This window comes from Eulemur rufifrons, chromosome 8 (assembly GCF_041146395.1).
Source record: "Eulemur rufifrons isolate Redbay chromosome 8, OSU_ERuf_1, whole genome shotgun sequence".
Taxonomy (NCBI): Eukaryota; Metazoa; Chordata; class Mammalia; order Primates; family Lemuridae; genus Eulemur; species Eulemur rufifrons.
Window position 1 is genome coordinate 13,191,610 of NC_090990.1, and position 20,694 is coordinate 13,212,303.

The 20,694-nt window shown below is 56.5% G+C and overlaps 1 protein-coding gene across 2 annotated transcripts in view; it reads right to left on the minus strand.

Annotated features, from left to right (window-relative positions):
- KIF17 (kinesin family member 17) overlaps positions 1 to 20,694 on the minus strand; it is a 41,155-nt gene that overhangs the window by 11,067 nt on the left and 9,394 nt on the right. For both annotated transcript variants that reach the window (XM_069477425.1, XM_069477424.1), the window contains exons 5-10: positions 17,134 to 17,586; positions 13,119 to 13,228; positions 8,027 to 8,174; positions 6,029 to 6,588; positions 5,079 to 5,159; positions 1,771 to 1,979 (exon numbers count right to left, since the gene is read on the minus strand). In XM_069477425.1, the coding sequence (XP_069333526.1) occupies positions 1,771 to 1,979; positions 5,079 to 5,159; positions 6,029 to 6,588; positions 8,027 to 8,174; positions 13,119 to 13,228; positions 17,134 to 17,586 (1,561 nt within the window). The remainder of the gene's footprint in view (positions 1 to 1,770; positions 1,980 to 5,078; positions 5,160 to 6,028; positions 6,589 to 8,026; positions 8,175 to 13,118; positions 13,229 to 17,133; positions 17,587 to 20,694) is intronic.

Consider the following 20,694-nt stretch of genomic DNA (forward strand, 5'->3'; position numbering starts at 1 on the left):
AGAGGGGACCCCCAGGAATCCTACCAGACCCAGCAGAAATCTTCCCGTGGGCTTGGAGCCAACGCACCCCCGACCACCCACCTCCCTGTGCTGGTGGCCCTGCAGCTGGGCAGGCCCCGCTATGCTCCGAGGCAACGGCAGGATTCGAATAACCCTGGGTGTGAAAATCGCTTAACGCAGGCAGTGCACAATGCTTACCAGGCAGCGACACGTACAACACATTTATAAAAATATTTATATCCCAAATGCTCAAAAATGTTTATAGTTTTGCTGTTTAAAGGTACACATTTTAAATAACTACAGAGAAAGGCTACGTGGAACTCCCATGGTCTAATAAAGCCCCACAAAAATGTCTTGGGCCTGCCTCTTTCCAAAGGGCGGTGAGGAGCTGGTGCCAAAGGCGTCATAAGGCCTCAGCAAAGAAGAGGGGAGACCACGTTCAGAGGCGGAAATGGGACCCTGCAAGCTGAGCCGCGGCCCTGACCAGCCCCGTGGCAGCCAGAGCGGAGGGAGCCGCATCCAAGTCCCTGCTCTGCCGGAAGTCCTGCGGGTCCCATGGGGAGGCAGCCCAGGCACCCAGGAGGGCAGAGAGGGTGCCTCCATCTCATCTCCCCCTGCACCCCAGCACCCCAGTCACCCCAACTCTAACTCGCTGCTCATCGTCTGCAAACACCCAGGCCGTGTCCCACCTGTGCCTCTGGGATGCTGTGTCCTTTGTCTAGAATGCCAGCCAGGCGTGTGTCCTGCAAACCCTGCTCAGCTGTCCCTCTCCTGTGCAGCCTTCCCGACCTTCACTCCACACCAGGTCGTGGAAACAGCCACCACACACGCTGAGTGCTTTCTGTGCACCCGGCCTGGCTGCCACCCCTCCAGGGCACTGCATTTGACCCTCCCCACCAGCTTCTCAAACTCACCCATTTTGCAGCCCAGGAGCTAAGGCTCAGAGAGGTTTAAAGTCTGCCTGAGGCAGCAGAGCTAGTGGAGGAGGCAGGATGGGAACCCAGGCTGTCGGACTGCTCAGCTCATGTGCTTCCAGCTGCTACAGGACATGGCCCTCCCTGGGCCTGTGTGTCTGCCCCAACCCTGACTAGGGGCCCCTTGAAGGCCAAGGCCGAATCTCATTCATCTTTGCATCCCAGTGCCCAGTAGGGCACGCAGTAGTTGCTCAATTAAGGTTTGAACTGTGGCCTCTGGCCCAGGTCTCCCACTGCCGGGAGGAGGCTGAACCCCTGGCTGACTCTGTCATAGAGGTGGGGCTGACATCATCATTCACGAAAGTGAGCCGAGGCTCAGAAAAGTTAAGTGACTTGCACAGAGCCACACAGCGGAGAGGAAAGCCCAGCTCCCCAGGTGGTCCCAGAGGGTGCCCAGGGGTGGCTTGTCCCAGTGTGAATGAGTCTCACATCAGGGAGGGCTCTGGAGGCCAGGGGCCTGGGGGCTTGGCTGGACCTGAGGACAGCCTGCGTCACCCTGCCCTGGGATCCCTAATTCCTGAAGGCCAGGTGGGCGGCAGGCCCTTCACTCTCTCCCTAGGGCAGCTGGCCCTCAGCAGGCACCTGACTAGGATCCGGTGGCACCTGTGTAGCCCCCAGAGCTCCCATGCCCCGCCGGCCCTAGTGCCATGCCAGCCCCCACTGTCCTGGAGAGAGCATCAGGGCCGCCTCGCCATGTTAGCAGGGACAGCTGAGAAGCAGCCACGGGCATCCCTGAATCCCGGGACACGTCCCTCCACCGGCCGCGGGGGCCCCAGCCCCAGGCTCTGGTGCTTACCGGGCCAGCACCTGCTGCTGGTCCACGACAGGCAGCAGGTCGTCGGTCAGCACGGCCACCTCCACGCCCACGCTCTCCCTCCTCATGCCTGCCATGGCCAGCAGGGGCTGAGGCTGAGCCACCAAAGCCACCTGGGCCTCGGCCCCAACCCACACGCCAGGCTCTGCTGCCGACACGTCTGAGGCCACTTCTGTGGGCAGATCAACATCCTGAGCACAAAGAGAAACCGGGATGGAGGTGGGCAGGCCGCCCCGGGACAGCTCGCAGGCGGCCTCCGTCCCAACAGGGGCATCCCACCCACCATAGCCCGGACGCTGCCGCTGTGTCCTCCAACACCCCTAAAATGGTCTTCACACGTCCCCTCTTGCCCCCCAGATCCAGTCTCCATGCAGCAGCCAGGACAATCATCTTCAAATACAAAGTGATCACACCCCTTTTCTGATTAGAACCCTCCGTGGCTTCCCACCGCATTCGCAGGAAAATCCAGTTTCCCCCGCGGCTGCTGTGCCCTCCGTGCCTGCCTCGCCTGCCCCCGGCCTCCTTTCCTGTTGCTGAGAAAGTCAAGATCTCTCCAGCCACAGGACCTTGGCACTTGCTGTGTGCTCTGCAGGCTGCTTCCTCGGCCCCTCCTTCTCGCCTGGGTCCCACCTCAATGTCACTTCCTAGCCTGGGCTTTCCCGGCCACTCTGGCTACTACTGATTGAGACCCTGCCGTGTGCCCAGCTCCCAGCCAGTGCTCACGTCCAGACCGTCCTCTTCCTCCATAAATGTGGGAGACGTAAAGCCCCTCTCACCGCCCTGGGGCCTGCTGCAGTCTTAAGCAGAAGAGGAGGGTGGGGTCCAAGAGCGGGGGTGTTCAGACTGAGTTTCCTGCCTCAGGGTCCACCAGCCCTGTCCTGCAGCCCTCGTCCTCTGCACACACTGGGCCTCTACTCCTTTAGACAAAGGGCTCCAAGGCTGTGGAAGGTTTGAAATCACTATCCGGAACAAAGGCCTCTTATTCACATCGATAATAACAAGACGGATAAAGGTAACCCAACTGGAAAGAAGTCAAATTATCCTTGTTTGCAGACGATACGATCTTATATCTAGAGAAACATAAAGACTCGACCAAAAAACTATTAGAACTGATAACCAAATCCACTAAAGTTGCAGGATACAAAATCAACATACTAAAATCAGTAGCATTTCTATCCACCAACAGCAAACAATCTGAAAAAGAAACCAAGACTGTAATCCCATTTACAATAGCTACAAATAAAATAAAATGCTTAGGAATAAACTTAAGCAAAAAAGTAAAAGATCTCTACAATGAAAACTGTAAAACATTGATCAAAGAAATTGAAGATGACACCAAAAAATGGAAAGATATTCCATGTCATGGATTGGAAGAATCAATATGGTTAAAATGTCCACGCCACCAAAAGCAATCTAGAGATTCAATGCAATCCCCTTCAAAATACCAAAGACATTCTTCACAGAAATAGAAAAAAATAATACTAAAATTTATATGGAACCACAAAAGATCCAGAATAGTCAAATCCATCCTGAGGAAAAAGAACAAAAGTGGAGGAATCACATTACCTGACTTCAAACTATACTACAGAGCTTCAAACCAAAACAGCATGGTACTGGCATAAAAACAGACACATAGACCAATGGAACAGAATAGAAAACCCAGAAATAAATCCACACATCTATAGTGAGCTTATCTCCGACAAAGGTGCCAAGAACATACAGTGGGGAAAGGTCAGTCTCTTCAATAAATGGTGCCGGGAAAACCGGATATCCACATGCAGAAGAATGAAACTAGACTCTGAGCTCTCGCCATATACAAAAACCAAATCAAAATGGATTAAAGACCTAAATCTAAGACCTGAAACTACAAAACTACTAAAAGGAAACACTGAGGAAATGCTTCAGGACACTGGTCTGGACAAGGACTTCTTGAGCAATACCCCCAAAGCACAGGCAACCAAAGCAAAATTGGACAAAAGGGATCACATCAAGCTCAAAAGCTTCTGCACAGCAAAGGAAACAATTAATAAAGTGAAGAGGCAGCCCACAGAATGGGAGAAAATATTTGCAAACTATCCATCTGACAAGGGATTAACAACTAGGATATATAAGGAGCTCCAAAAACTCAACAGGAAAGAGATCAAATCATCTGATTTCAAAATGGGCAAAGGATCTGAATAGACATTTCTCAAAAGAAGACATACGAATGGCCAACAGGTATATGAAAAAATGCCCATCATTAGTCGCCAGAGAAATGTGAATCCAAACTACAATGAGGTATCATCTCACCCCAGGTAAAATGGCTTTCACCAAAGAGACAGGCAATAATGAATGCTGGTGAGGCTGTGGAGAAAGGGGAAGCCTCAGACACTGTTGGGAAATTAGTGCAACCACCATGGAGAACAGTCTGGAGCTTCCTCAAAACGTGAAAAATAGAACTACCATGTAAGCCCGCAATCCCACTGCTGGGTATGTACCCAAAGGAGGGGAATTCAGTATATTGAAAAGAGATCTGCACTCCCATGTTTATTGCAGCGCTATTCACAATAGCCAGGGTTTGGAATCAACCTAAGTGTCCACCAACAGATGAATGGATAAAGAAATTGTGGTACATACACACAATGGAATATTAGCCACAAAAAGAATGAAATCCTGCCATTTGCAACAACATGGATGGAACTGGGAACGTTATGTTAAGGGAAATAAGTGAGGCACAGAAAGACAAATCACACATGTTCTCACTCAAGTGGGAGCTAAATATGAAAAACAATTGATCTCCTGGAGACAGAGAGGCTGGGAAGGGTAGGGAGGACGGGGGACAAAGTGGGGCTGGTTCGTGGTGCAGAACTATAGCTAGACAGAATGAACGTTTGACAGCACAACAAAGTGACTACAACAAACAATAAGTTCCAATATACTTTAAAATAACTGGAAGTGTGGAACTGAAATATTCCTAACACAAAGAAATGATAAATGCCTGAGTGACGGATACCCCAATTACTGATTTGATTAATTCACACTGTATGCCTGTATCAAAACATCACATGTACCCTATAAAGATATGTTACACAACTATGATGTACCCGTAATAATTAAAAATAAAATTTAAAAAATTAGAAGGAAATACACACACAAAATAATAACAGCAAGAGGACGACAGTTCCCCCAGCTGCACATGGCTTGGCCATGGGCACCTGCTATAAGCCAGGGGAAGGCTGAGGTTCTTGTCTGTCTCAAGTTCAACAGAACTGGTCCGCCACGCGGAGGGCCCAGCCCAGGGAGGGACTCACCATCCTGGGCAGGAAGTCATCGGCCACCTCAGCTTCAGATGTGGCATCGCCGGGCTCCAGCAGGCCTGGCAGGGAGGGGTGCTGGGAGGAGAACGGGGTTGGGGGAGGAAGAGGACTGGTTTGGGCCAGAATCATCATCTACCTCCCTGCCCGACCTCCAACCTCTGCCTCAACTCCCCAAGGCCGCTCGCCACCCATAACCTCTGCCTGTCACCACTGAGAGAAGGGGCACGAGGGGGAGACAGGGAGGAGAGGAAATAGGGATGGATGGGCATGCTGTGCGCTCCTGCCAGGGTCCAGGGTGTGAACGACACACCAGCAGCCCCATTTCACAGATGAGGAAACAGAGGCCCAGAGAGGTCACTGCCCAAGGTCGCACAACTAAGTGCTAGAGCTGGGATTTGAACCCAGGTCTGTCTGATTCAAAGGCCTGAGCGTGCGCGCACACATACACACACACACACACACACACACACACGGGGAGGAAAGCAAAGCAGAGAACAAAGAAGGGAGAAAAGAGGAAGATCTTTTAAAAACATACAAAAAGAGGGTGGTTGAAAAGGGCGAAGATGCTGGACAGGGGCGGGATGGAGCAAAAGCCGCGCAGACGCCCCCATCCAGCTCATGCCCTGAGCCTGCCAGCGTGCGAGGGCCACCAAGCCACTTGCAGGCCCGGAAGCTCAGTGTAACCATGGCAACTCGGCAGCCTCCCTCCTTCAGCAGAGCAGGTGCCCACATGCATGACCTCATACCTCGACCCCAACCTTCCCATTGATTCCCAGAGCATCAGACAGACCCCCGGACACCACCCACACCAGAGCCACGCGGGTTCTGTGCAGGCACCGCCAGAGCAGCAGGGCCCGGAGGTTCTGTGCAGGCACAGTGACCTCCGTGCCCCGGCCAGCTCTGCCTGCTCAGTGTGTGCACGGCATCATACGTGACATCAGTACCTGCATGGGGGCCTTGGGGACGTCTTCCTGGGGTGCGTCTATACTGGCCACAGCCAAGGAGAGTCTGGCCAGTTTGGCTTCCACCCCGGCAAAAGGATCGCGAAGCCCTGGTAACACCTGCAGGAGCGGCGGCGGCGGCGGCTCCTCCGGGAGGTAGTTCTCTTCCTCCGGCAGGGGCCCGGCAGCCTCCTGGCAGAGATACCCTTCCGAGAAGCACTTGCTCTCAGAAGCCACCTCGGGTGCACTGGAGAACTCCAGGTCAGAGGGCTCCTCGGGCCCAGGGAAGCCCTCAGACACAGAGGTTTCTTCCAGTGTGGACGACCCACTGGACCCAAGAGAAATCTCAGACTTGGAGGGCCCCACGCTGGGCAGTTCCTCAAACCTGGAAGCAATCTCAGTCTTGGAGACGTCGTCGCCGGGCAGAGCGTCGGCCATGGAGAAGACCTCGGGTCTCATGGGTGTCTTGTACTGGAAGGCAGGCGAGTACTCCGACATGTTGGCGAACTCGGCCCTGGACATGACCTCAGCCTTGTAGAGGACTTCTGCCTTCAGGACAGCCTCTGGAAAATGGAGACCCTCCTTCAGGTTTTTAAGGGATTAAAAAGTGGAGACCCTTCCCTAGAAGTTGGGCCCGACTCCAATGTCTCCAAAAGACCAGCTTAAGAGTCAGAGCCTCCCATGCCCCCGGAGTCTGGCTACAGCCAGGTGTCATCCCACCTCTGCCCATCGGAACTCAAACTGGCCTCCTTCCACCTCCTCCAGGCAGCCTTCCCTGACCAGCACTGCCGTCTCTCCATCCTCTGACCTCCCCAGCTGCTAAGCGCTGGCTGAGCTCTTAGCACCGGCCTTGGGACTGCGCCTCACATGTCAGCAGGCTGCACCTGTGGGTGTCGCACACTCCAGACCCCCAGGTGCCCCGACTGCAGTGCCCAGCTCAGGGCTCCTGCCCACGGGATATGCCAGACCACGGGAGCTACCGAACACTGGGGAGGGATGTCAGAGCTACAGAAACCAAATAGAGGAGGCCACTTAGAGGCCTAACGTTCAAACTAGAGGGAACACGCTGAGGGACAGAAAATGCTAGAATCTGCTGCTTCCCTCTTGCTCTGGGTCTCTCCCAGGAGTGGTGTGTCCCTGCCAGCTGGGGTAGGGCTGTGCTCACACAGCCCCTCAGTGCGACCAGCGCGGGGGCTCCTGGCACCTCTCCCCCATCCCGTCTGTTTCCTCATCGCCCGTGCCCCGGGCTCCCTCAGGCGGGTTCTGATGTTCCCTTTGCTGAAACGTGACATCCACTCCCCGGCGAAGTGGCCTGAACCTCTCCACGCCTCGGTCTCCAGGCCTGTGATGTGTGGACTCGGGGAGTCCCCCCTTGCTGCACCGGCAGGGGGGGTGGGTCGGGGACCGTCATCATTGCCAGACTGGGTTTCCCAACATTGTTGTGAGTGCCGGGAAGTCTGGGCTTCCCGCAGGATGGGTGTCTGACTACTCTGCTGGGGTGGAACACCCTAGAATGGCAAGAAGACCACACAAACTTCCAGACAGGTAAAAGGTCTTGCTAATGAGTGAATCCTTATTATGGGATGTGGTTGCTGTGCTAACAGAGAGGCTCAGAAGCGAGAGGAAACTGCGGAACACGCAGACACCCGAGCAGTGGCTCACCTGGTCCTTTCTAACTCAAGGTCAGCCGTGAGCCCAGGCCCCACTGGCCTGGGGGCGGCCAGCACGTGCCGCGCGGTGGGGAGAACACGGGCTCTGCAGCCAGATTGCCTGGGATCAAGTCCCGGCTCCACTCATGACTGTGGACAAGTTCCTTACCCCCTCTGTGCCTCCGTGTCCTCATCTATAAGATGGGGGTGATGGTGGTACCTGCCTCGCCGGACTGTTGTGGGGGTCAAAAGGCCTGGGGCTGGCGCACGGGAAGTGCTCCGTAAATGCAGTCGCTGAGCAGAAGGAGAGGGGCTGGGCCTGCCCTGGGACAGCCGGGCCGGGGGCGCCCACCTGTCTCCTTCCGCAGGTTCTCCTCCAGCATGGACAGCTTGACGTCGTAGGAGTTGCGCATGGCCGTGATGTCCTCCTCCAGCCTGGCCCGGGACTCCTGCTCCGCCTGGTAGTCGGCCTTCAGCCGGGCCAGGCGCTCCTCGTACTCCTGGGAGCAGGTGGGGCCGAGGGGAGGCAGCATTTACCGCCATTTCCAACACTACAGACCGTCCGTAAGCCAGCCGAACCCAGTCACACAACACGGCGGCGGTGACCTGCTGGCGAAGACCCGTTTGTTTGCAGCCTATTTTTTCTACACAATGACGTACCATGAACACCTTTCTGCATCCACAAATGCCTTTCTGCGCAATGGTCCCCAACCCGTCGGCAATAACAAAAACTTTTTCCATCTGCTTTTCTCCCCATATTTGCTATGACCGCCAGCTCTCGTCCAAACAGCCTCCCGCCAGGACCTCCACCTGCGTTCAGGCTCCCGCCCCAAACCCCCAACACAGCCACCACGCGCCCGTCACACAGGTCTCTTCCTGCTCAGGAGCCATCAGTGGCATCCCATGTTCGCAGGAAAAATCTAAGCTCCTCAACTTGACCTGAGTCCCTGCATGATCTGGCACCGTCCGCCCCTTGGCCACATTTGGCATCACTGGCTCCTTGCCACACGTGGACACGCCCGCTTCCTCCCTGCTCGGGCCTCTGCTCTGCTCTGGGCGAGCTCCTCCCCAGGCCTCAGCTTAGTAAGCCCCCTCAGAGAGGCCTTACCTGACCATCCTCTCAGAATACCCCCTGCCGTCACCCTTTGTGGCTGCCCCTATTTCTTTTTAGCACACATCTTGAGCTCCCATTATTCTCTTTATGATGTGTGCGTGAATTTTTTTGAGACAGGGTCTTGTTCACCCAGGCTGCAGTGCAATGGCATGATCATAGCTCATTGCAGTCTCAAACTCCTAAGCGATCCTCCTGCCTCAGTCTCCCGAGTAGTTGGGACTACAGGCACGCACCACCATGCCCAGCTAATTTTTGCATTTTTTATAGAGGCAGGATGTCACTGTGTTGCCCAGGCTGGTCTCAACTGATCCTCCTACCTTGGCTTCCCAAGGTGCTGGGATTACAGGTGAGCCACTGTGCTGGCCTGAATTTGTTTTTATTGGAATATAGGACACAGGGTGGGAAATGTCACCTTGAGGAATGCCTCTCTCCCAGAGGACGTCCATTCCCATCTTCCTGGGCTGGTCTGTGCAACTTTTTCTTCTCCTCAGAGGATCTTGTTGCCAGCAGCCTCTCCAAGCCCACTGCTGACCAGCAGCTCCACGGCAGAGAATTTCCCCTTTTTGTTGGAGATGCTTCTATTGCCTCCTCTGGTCACTCGCTGCTTCCTCCTGGGGTGGAGACGTCTCCCTCGCAGAAGACCTGGGCTGCCAGGGGTCCCCTCGAGATGCCTACCAACCAGCTCCTGCTTGGGACAGATTTCTCTTCTTGGATTTGGAGACAGGTGGACGGGTCTCCTGTTCCATTCTCCGGAGGAGCCGTTGGGGGCTTTGGCTTTTGCTTCTTTTTGGGACTTTCTCCCATTTCACTACCCCTGGCTGAGGACTCCAGGGCACAACAGCCCAGGGACCAGGTGTGGCCAGGTGTGAACGGTGTGGGCTGTCCAGCAAGTTCTCCCAGCACCTCTCTCTCTCCTCACACTCTGCAGGCACCACTGCTGTTCTCAGGAGACCTGAGGGCGCAGCTGCTGTGTTTTCCTTTTTTAAGTCCTGCTTCCCCTGGTTCTCGGCTTCCCCAGTAATCTCAGGGGCTGCTTCCGCCTCCTGAGCCAGTGCGCCCTCCGTGCTGCTCTCTGTATCTGTCTGATCGCAGGTCTGTTGTCGGACGCCCCTACCAGGGCGCACACTCCCAGGGAGCCAGGACTGTCCTGGCTGGTGGCCTCAGTTCCCAGCACGGAGCAGGGGCTCCACAAACACCCGCTGCCCCAGGAAATGCAGGAAGCGGAACTGCGGGCTACGGGCTCAGCGAAATATTTGGGCTTCTGATGCACAGCGCCCAGCGGGGGGGCAGAGCATTTATGAATTAACGATCATCTGCGACCCTCTGTCTTTTGGAGCCGCTGCTGACAGAGGTGCCTGCAGCTGCTGCAGGCCAGAGAGAGGGCACAGGGACGGGCGCAGGGACGGGCGCAGGGATGGGCGCAGGGCAGGCCCCGCTGCACTCTCCACCTCTCCAGATCCCTCTCTTAAGAACAAAACTGGCGCCAACGGTGCTGACTGAGGCTCTCAGGGAAGGGGAGAAGGGGACAGAGAATGACGTAACTGCATTCTTCCACACATTTTTAGACATATGTGCGCTTCATGGCAATACCCACAATGTCACTGAGGCCCAGGGAGGTTCCACGGCCAGGCAGCTCTGATGGCCTCACGCACACCTCCCCCTCACCTCCACACCGCGGCCCTGCCCTCGATTCCTTCCTCACCCCGCTGGGATCCCAGGGCCCAGCCCTCCGGCCATCTTTCACCAAGTGCCTCTGAACCCCCCCCAGCACAGCTGAGCCTGGTTAAACCCGGGCCTCGGCCCACCCACACCTGCGCCCTAGCAACACCTGGCTGGAAACACGCACATGCAAACACACACATGACCATGCACACGCACTTGTGAGCAGCCGCACCGACTTCCATTGTCACTTTTAAACATGGGCCTCTTTTTTTTTCTCCTTTCCCCTTTCAAAACGTGGGCTTCTGAGTGGCCGAGCACACCTCCCCAGTCCTCCCCTGTCCCTCTGTCTCCACACCCTTCACTCCCCAAATCAGTGGGAGCCCCTCACCTGCCTGCAGGTCTGCCCTGTGGCGGCAGATAAGTCACCAGAAGCCTAAGCCACGCCACCTGCTCCCAACCCCCCAGCTCCCTCCTATGCCGCGACCTCTCCGTCTGTGCTGGATCCTCCCAGACAGTCTACAAGACACGCTGTGTGGCCAGGCCTGGTGGCTCACGCCTGTAATCCTAACACTCTGGGAGGCCAAGGCGGGAGGATTGCTTGAGCTCAGGAGTTCAAGACCAGCCTGAGCAAGAGCGAGACCCTGTCTCTACTAAAAATAGAAAGAAATTAGCCAAACAACTAAAAATAGAAAAAATTAGTTGGGCATGGTGGTGCATGCCTGTAGTCCCAGCTACCCTGGAGGCTGAGGCAGGAGGATCGCTTGAGCCCAGGAGTTTGAGGTTGCTGTGAGCGAGGCTGATGCCATGACACTCACTCTAGCCCGGGCAACAGAGTGAGATTCTGTCAAAAAAAAAAAAAAAAAGACATGCTGTGTTTACTTCAGATATTTAAAACAGGAATTCTCTTCCTTGGTGCCCCCTGCCCCTCCAGCTACTGGGCCCAGTGCCCAGGAGGTGCTCAGAATATTCCTGTTCAGGATTAAATGGGGGCTGCAGTGCCAGCCCAGACCCCCGACTTGGTATGCGACACACAGCCCACCAACAAGAAGAAACCCTTTTTATCTTCACAGCCCGTGTGAAGCTGCATGGAAACTGCTATGACACCCGTTCTACAGAGGAGGAGACACAGGCTCAGAGAGTTGAACAGCCTGCCCAAGGCCACAGAGCCCATGAGGATGGACCTGCAGACTGTGAAAGGTGGATGGACCCTAGGAATCTTCTAGTCCAAATCCCCCCTGTAGACTAGAGACTGAAGCCCAGGGCCGCCTCGCACTCACGGCTGAGCAGACTCCCGGCCTGTGCCCTGCGCCACACAGGGCCTCTGCCCTGGTCCTGAATGGTTCTGGGATGGAAAGGAAAGCAGAGTCCCAGGCACACAGTAGGTGCTCAATAAATACAAGCATCATAAGAAAGAACAAACGGGAGGGAGGAGAGGGGCAGACATTCTTGACTCTTCCTCTAAGCATGGCTCACAAGAGAAACTCCAGGGTTTCTTGGCGACTTGGTAGTGGTGGCATCAGACACCACCAAGGAGGAGGAGGCGACCCCGTGCCCAGGGCAGAAGGACCCCGTCGCCACACCTCACAGGGGCTTGCCCCGGGCAGCGGCACTTCTCCCTGTAGGCCACTAGGGGGCAGCAGCGACCTGCCTGCTACACGGCCAGGCACCTGCCCACCCACCTGGGCTTCCTGCAGCCCTCGCCTGCCCCGTCCTCCAAAGTCCACCACTCACTGCATGGCTCTGCGCATGCTCCCGACTCAAAAAGTGTGACTTTCTTCGTTTCCACGGGCCTATGCTCAGCCATCCCAAAGGCCCCGTCCTTGCCAACACCTCCCCAGGAGCCAGGCCCAGGGCTCCGGAGACGGACCTGACACCCCACCTGCCCCAGGCCAGCAGGCAAAGAGGCAGAGTGAGCAGTCGAGCTCCCCCAGAGGCCACCATTTAGCCTCTCCCCAAACAGCACAAGCCTCCACCTGTCACAGCACTTGGGGACTCTTTGGTGGGTTTCTCCCAGCCCCCAGCCCACTGGACTGAGACCACAGGCCTTATCAAGCCTGGCCCCAGAGGCTGGGCCCCAGGCCCCCATAGCCTGACAGGGACTTCCAGGGCCTCAAGGCTGATCCCAATTGAGGTCACAGTTGAGTGGCAGGGGCCCAGCTGCAGACACACCCAGGCCCCAGCCCCTGAAGAGCCGTCCCTGCCCGGCATTAGGTTTGCCGTCAGGAAAAGCCGGTGCTCTAAGGACTGTCAAATGTCAAACTCCATCACATGCTCAGATCTCAAAATGCAGCCTTCAAATGGCAGGGACTTCCGGAAACCAACAGAGCCTGGAGTTGGGGAGGGAGCGGAAGCTGGGACCTAGGATGCTCTGCCACGCCCCCACACCCTGCTCCGCTCTCCCCACATGCAGGCACTGACAAGGCCTGCAGTCTGGAGTCAGGAGCCCAAGTGCAAATCCTGGCTCAGACTCACCCTCGCTGTGTGACTTTGGGCAAGTTATGGCATCTCTTCGAGCCTCTGCTTTCTCTGCCACAAGAGAGGGAGTGTAGCCCCAACCCCAAGGTGATGGAGAAGGAGGAGTAAAGTCGTGTTGGAGCCGGCCCTCCTCAGCCCAGGTGGCAGCCCTCCCCATCCCTCGGGGCCCCACCTGCCCACTTGGGTTTCTCACCTCCCGGATCAGCTGCTTCTCGGCCTCCGTGTCGTGCTGGATCACAGGTGGGGGCCCCAGCTTCTCCTCAACCTGGACAGGGTTTGGGGGCGCCTGGCTGGACAGCAGGGCTGGGAGAGAAACAGACAGAAGCACCGAGACCAAGGTGCACACAGTTTGCAGGAACTGACTGCAGGTCTGTAGAAAGATGACTACGTGGTCATTCAAAAAACAGTCTAAAGGACTGAACTCATTTCACATGTCTCCATGGAAAATGCTCGGTTAGTCATCCAACAGAGCCCTCTGTGTCACCCACTGAGGGTGCCACCCTGCACAGAGACAAAACTCCAAGCCCACATTGAGTCTTCCATGGGGGAAGAAAGGCAAACAATAAATAAGCAAAATGCGTAACATGTTCAGAGATGTGCACTAAGAAGACAAAGAAATCAGGGCAGGTGCTCAGAAACACGCGGCAGGAGGAAGGGCTGCAGTTTACACAGCGCGCTAAGGCTTCTGAGTCAAGGCGAGATGAGCGCAGTGAGCTGAAGGAAGTGTGGGAAGAGAGTGGCAGAGACCTTGGGGAGGAGGCTGCCAGCCTGGGAGCAGTGTGTGCAAAGGCCCCGGGGCAGGAGCCGGCCTGCACTGTCTCAGGGACAACCCAGAGGCCAGTGTGGCTGGAGTTGAGGGAGTGATTAGAGGGGAGGCGCAGAGAAGGTTGGAGAGAGACGGAGGCCAGGTTGTGAGGGCTTCAGCTTTTACTCTGGGTTAAACAGGGCCATTGGCAGGTGTGCGCAGGGCAGTGACAGGACAGGGTTTGAACAGGATCTCCCGGGCTGCTCCACGGAGAACGCGCTGAGGGAGGCCTGCAGGCAGATCGCGGCAGCAGCCGATGGGCTCTAGCCGAGTTTTGAAGGAAGAGACAACAGAATCTGCTGACGGATTGGATGCGGATTTGAGAGAAGCGAGAAGCCAAGGGTGACCCCACGGTTTCTGGTCTGAACGCCCGGAAGGACTGCGCTGCCATCCGCCGGGCGGGGGTGGCTGCGAGGCTGGCAGATGGGGGCCCGTCAGGAGCGGAGTGTGGGATGTGTTGAGTTTGAAATGCTTATTACAGGCTGCATATTCAAGTCTGGACTTCAGAAGACACTTTAAAAAAATTTTTCAATATTTTATGATGTTTTGTCATCTTAGGGGACTTGCTGGCCAGGGAGAGCCACTCCTAGGGCTAGCTAATTCCTAGAGGCAGCAAACAACTTGCCGAAAGTCCATTTTTGACACACAAACCAACCGACCCCGACTGCACACCCCCAGCCCCCTCCTTATCTAACTTCCAGACACCAGGCCAAGCTCTCCCTGCCCTGAACCAACCTGGGCCAGACCGCAGGAAGGAGCGGCCCCACATGGGAATGATTCAAACTCGCCGGTCCCACCCTGCTCCCCAGCCCTCCGTGCCTTACCACGGAAGCCCCCGCAAAGGCTCTGGCCGAGCCCGTCCCCTCCCCCTGCTGCCCTGGCCCCGGCCCGTGCAGCACACCTGCCTCCCCTTTCTGGGGGACCTGTAACGTTAAACTTTCCTTTCAATGGCAGTGACCTCTCCAGGTTGTCACTCAGTCACTTTATAAATCAAGACCCAGACACAAATCGCACGGCCAGGCTGGGGGTCCACAGAGGAAAGTCCTGAGCACAGAGGTGGTGGCTGACACTGTGCGGCCGGACGAAGCCACCTTAGCGAGTGCAGAGAGAGGAGAGGACAAGCACCGGCCTGGGACTGCCCAGCATGGGGACCCTGGACAGAGAAGGGGTGGTGGAGAGGCAGGAGGAGGACCAGGACGGAGGCGTCAGGAAGCAAGCGTTCCAAGAAGGGAGGGGGCAGCTGAGCCACCTGACCCCGGGAGGACAAGGTGAGGCCTGCCTGAGGCTGACCCCTGGAGCAGCGAGGAGGCGGCCATCACGGCCAAGGGCAGAGCCAGTGGGAGGGACGAGAGAGACTGAAGGAGAGGGCCGGGGGCCGGGAAAGTGGGCAGATGTTTCAAGTTCTGCTAAGGGGAGAGAGAGAAATACGCCAGTTCCAGAGGGACAGCCCGGCTGAGCCGGTACCGTCGCGCAGCCAGTACCCGGCAGGGCAGACGCACGGAGCTTTGGGTGCGACGCGCCCGGTCTCGAGGCCAACTCCCAAGTCAGAGCGGCAGGTACGGTCTGCCTGTGTGCCGGGCCCCATGCTAAGCCCACACACGCGCCATCTCTGGTCACTCTCCCAGCGCCTCACGGCAAACACAAGGCCGTGTCGTCACAATCTCCACCTCCCAGAGGAGGAGACTGAGGCTCACAGGGGCCGTGTCACCTGCCCAAGGAGCAAGGTGAGCAGGCTGTTCAGCCCCAGGTGGTTCAGCCTGCTCTGCTCCCGCTCCTCAGCCAGGTATCAGGGACACCAACGGCCCTCCCGGCAGGCCGTACAAATGTCACAAATGTCAGCTGCTGGGTTTGGGGAGCCACCAGCACAGCCTCCCCCGACACCCGCTCCTGGTACCCCTCACCCTTCCTGCCTCTGCCTCGCCCCTTATCGATCTTGGAGGTGAGCAGGGCGGGGGCAGGAGCAGGAAAAGAGGAGGAAGGCAGACTGCCAGAGTGGAACCCTCCTCGCCGTGCTCAAGGCCCTCTCTGCTCCAGCCCCCGCCTGGCAGCTCCCACCACCCCTGGACCCCAGGCAGCCAGCAGAAGGAGCCATAGCTCCCCAAATGCACCGCAGCTTGTGCATCTTTGCACACACTGGCCACCCTCATCCTAACAAAAATTTCTCATCCACCGAGACTCTGCTCAATCATGGCCTCCTCTGGGAAGCCTTCCCTGACTGACAACATCTCACCCCAAGAGACCTGGCCATGCATTCCTTTCCGCCCTGTTCAGCTGTCTGCCCTAGAGTGTGTCTTGCTGCAGGTGATGGTCTGCTGGAGTGTCCTTCTCCTCCAGGAGGTTAGGTACCCTATGAGGCAGAGCCCAGGTCTGATTCATCTCTGTGTCCCCAGGACTCAGCACAGGTCCACACACAGAGGAGGTGCTCAGCAAACTCTGGATGGATGGATGGGTGAGTGGGTGAGTAGAAAGATAGATAAAAGAATGGATGATAGGATGGAGTGAATGAATGGGTAGACACATGGATGGTAGGGTGGAGGGGGTATGTGGTTAGAATGGGTGAATGGATGAGTGGTTAAACGGATGGAAGGGTGGGTGGGTGGGTAGGTGGATGGAAGGAAGGATGGAGGATGGATGAGTCTTGGATGATGAATGGATGGATGGGAGGATGGGTGGATGATGGCTGGAAGGAAGGATGGATCCGTGAATGGATGGATAGGTGGGTGGAAGGAAGGATGGGAGGATGGGTGAGTCTTTGGATGATGGCTGGCTGGCTGGGTAGACGGGTGAGTGGGTAGATGGGTAAATAATGGAGTGGGTAGGAAGGCAGTAGATAGATGAAAAGGTGGGAGGGTGAATGGGAAGATGGGTGGGGGGTGCAGAATAGAGGGAGAGAGAGGAAGGTGGATGGGAGGTGGGTGAAAGGACAGATGGACCCAAGCTCTTCTGAGCTCCCTTCCTCAAGAGATTCTGGGATAAAGAAAATCCCAGGGAGCCCTCAGTTCTCTATGCTCTAGGTACACCTGCCGGATGACAGCCGAGCGCCGGGCGTGAGAGCGGCAATAACAAGGCGCCTCTCCGGGAGCAGGGCGGAGGTGTGGAGTGAGTCAGCAGCTGCCGAGCAGGGGCAGCACCATGCTGCCATGGGGACAGCAGCGACGGGGGCTGGCAGAGGAGCACAGCCGAGGCAGGGAGTGGGCGACAGGGCCTGCGGCTGATGGGACGGGCCAGACAGACTGGTCTCCTCCTGGGGCGCTCGGCACGCAGATGCCATCTGGGCCGTCCCCACAGGGCAGCTCCCGTGAGGTGGAAAGGAGGTGGGGGCCTTGCTCCCTCCTCGCGCAGACAAAGGGAAAGAACCTTCCTCCTCCCACTGCCCTCCTGCCGCCGGTCCCCGCTGTCCTACCTGACAGGCTGTCGGGGCTCATCTGCTGGGCCAGAATAGCCTTGAGCTTCTTGATCTCCTCCTGGTACTCGCGAAGGAGCGCGTCCTTGGGGTCCTCGTTGATGCGAGGCTTGTTCCTGATGTTCTTGGCTCGGTTGGCGTAGCGCAGCGTGCTGAGCGTCTCGTCGTAATTGTTGTCGGCGGGCGACAGGCAGGCCACCATCAGCGTCTTGGTGTTGCCGCCCAGCGAGTCCTGCAGCAGCCGCGTCAGCTTGGAGTCCCGGTAGGGGATGTGCTTGCAGCGCCCGTCCACCAGGGCCGAGATGACGTTGCCCAGCGCCGACAGGGACAGGTTGATCTTGGTGGCCTCCTTGAGCCGCTCCCCCGTGGCACCCGTCTTGGACTGCCGCTCGCTGCCCGCCAGGTCCACCAGGTTCAGCTTTCCCGCCCGGAGGTGGTCCTTGCCCCGCTCGTCTGCAGACAGACCGGGCAGAGGGCGAGGGCCTTTGGTGAGCCCCGCGGTGGCGCGGGCACTCAGCCTCCAGGCGCTGAGGACTCACCATCCCCTCCAGGGATTCACTTCAGCCATACATGGAGCCCCTTGGAGGAGGTGCTATTGCTGTGCCCATTTTACAGAAGAGGAAGCCGAGGCTCAGAGAGGGTGTGGAATCTGCCCAACATCCCACAGGTGCTAAGAAGTGGAGCTAAGATCAGAACCCAGGGCTACCGGACTCCAGGAGCAGGGCCTGCGAGTCGCAGCAGGATTCCTTCTGGCTGTCGTAGCCAGATACCTGTGACAACAGCAACCCCTGCAGGTGTCCTGTGAGGCGACTGGATCACCAAGGAGCTGTGTCCTTTAACACAGGGAACATTGGCCTTGGGGACTCTCGGCCCCAGTTCCCAGCCCGGCCCTGCCTCCTCCTTGCTGTGTGACATTAGCAGGGCCACACACCCCTCTAATTCTCAATTTCTCACATCAACAAGACTAACAATGGCTCCCCACTGGGGCTTGGGAGACAAGGTGGCAGGCGCAGGCGGCCACGTTTGGTCACTTCTGCTTTTGCCAGCGCAGTTTCACAGGCCCCCCGACTCCGCGGACGTGCAGCTCTCCCGAGGGATGCTCGGAAGACAAGACCGGATAGAGTGCACAGCCCCGCGCCTCTTGCCTGAGTCCCTCCGTTCCTTACAGACAAATGACCCAGTCCTGGCCTTTTCCTAAACTGCTGTCTGGCAGGGCGCGTGGCTGTGCCAGATGCGCTCTCACACCCCATTCGGTGCGGTTCTGTTTTGCTGTCACCGCTGAGCAAGTGTGATGTGACCTTGCGCCCACTGAATCTTCACCACCCGCATACAGACCGTGCGCTGAAATACCACGTTGGGGCTGTCGGGCAGAACGGATCCCCGGCTACAGGGCTCCATCTATAGCCCTCGGTAAGATTTCTGAATACAACTAACTTCAGGCCCGGCACGGGGGCTCACACCTGCAATCCCAGCACTTTGGGAGGCCGAGGGCGGAGGATCGCTTGAGGCCAGTAGTCAAGACCAGCCTGAGCAACATAGCAACACCCCATCTCTACAAAAAATTTTTTTAAAAAATTATCCAGGTGTGGTGGCGTGCGCCTGTGGTCCCAGCTACCTGGGAGACTGAGGCAGGAGGATCGCTTGAGCCCAAGAATTCGAGGTTATGGTGAGCTCTGATCATGCTACTGTACTCCAGCCTCAGTGACAAAGCAAGACCCTGTCTCTAAAAAAAAAAAAAACCTAATTTTAATTCTTTGAAAGCTTAATTTTTTTTCTTTTAGTCCACAGGTGGGTTGTTGGGAGGAATAAACTGACAGCAACAGCCTCTCCCCGGGCCAGCACGTGGCTGGTGTCCCCGCCCCCCACCGAGAACAAGCCCTGCTCTGCAAGAACGCAGCTATGCTGGCCGAGCAGCCCCGGGTGTTGAGGGTGACAGGAGAGCCAGGCTGGCAGCACCAGGCTCAGAGCACAGGTTTCAAAGACACAGACCTGGAGGGTCTCGTCCCAATTCAATCCCTCAGCTGTGAAACTCAGGGATTTCACTTGACTCTAAGCCTCAGCCAGTCTCTCGGTAAAATGGGGACACAAACTCACCCCAAAGGGTCGTTGCGAGGATTACACTGACAGCACACAGCGAGTGCTCGTTAAATGACAGCTTGCTGCTCTTAGCACTACTCATAATGCTTACTGTCACTAGACTGCACCATCAACTGTCCCCGATGGGATGGAGGTAAAAATCTTTCCTTTCTGACTCTTCACCCAAACCCCTCGCTGGGGGGGGACGGGGGCACAGACATCCCCCTTAGTCTCCCACTGGCTGAAGCCAGAGTTGGCCTAGGTCATGTCTGTGAGCACAGCAATGTGAAGGAGCGAGAAACGTGGCTGGTATTCAGCAGAGACGGAGAGGGGCCTGGTTCCTCAGGGTATTAAATAAAAAACAGCAGGAGGCTGGCACTGCCCTATTGGAGAGCTCTTTGCAGAACGTACCAGGAGCCTCAACCATGTTGGCACCCTCAGTTCCAGGGGTCCCCTGTAGGGAACCTAATCTGAAGACATGACTCTCACAGCAGGAAGAGCCTTGTGCATGAAGATGCTCATCATGGCATGATCACAGCACTGAAACACTGGAAGCAACTGTCACCCTTGCCAAGCACTGGCGGGGACGTGACACAAGCAAAGCCACCATATGTGGTCATGAAGACATGGGGATGACAACATGGAAAACACTTAGTGACCGCAAGGGAGATGAAACACGCAGGGAGGGAAAAGCTACACAGAGCGTAAATTTCAATTGTGTTTAGAATTTTCATAGAAAAAAAGGGTCAAAAGAAAATATGCTTAAATGTTAGTTGTTTAGTTCCAGGACTATGAGTAATTTTTCCCGACCTTTCTCTACTTTCCAATTATCGTTATTGAGCTTATATTATTTTATAATGAAAGCAATAAACGTGCAGGCAGCCTCCCCATCCTTCAAACTCTCCTGCAAAGAGGTGTCCCCCAAACCAAACCGCTCTCTCCTCCTCCATCCTGATCTGTGCTTGGCTGCCCCAGGCCCTGCCCCTCCCCCAGCCGCATCACCGCGGCTGTGACCACACTGACCCCGCCCCCCCTGCCATGTCAGCACCCCAGGGGACACTCAGACTGACCACCCCACACCCAGCAAGCACCGGGGGCTAGGCCAGCGTGGTGGGAGGTTCCACCTGCGTCAGGACTGTCCAGAATTACGTTCCTAGCTGGCCTGGGGCTGCTTCCTGCTCCGCTGCTCTTTGGAGGCCCAGTCATGAGATAAACTTGGAGGCAGCTGCAGTGTAGTGGAGAAAACCCAGGTGTCAGGGAAACCTGGGTTCAAATCCCAGCTCTACCACTGAGCGCTTATGGGGCCTTGACCAAGGAAATCACCTCACCTGTCGGAGCCTCAGTTTGCTCATCCGTAAAATGAGAATCACAATGCCTGTCTCTAGACCGCTGTGGGATTTAAGTGGAACGAAGTGGTGTAAAGCGCTCAGCACAGCCTCTGGCCTATAGACGATCCAAAATAAACCCGGTTTCTTTCCTTCCTCG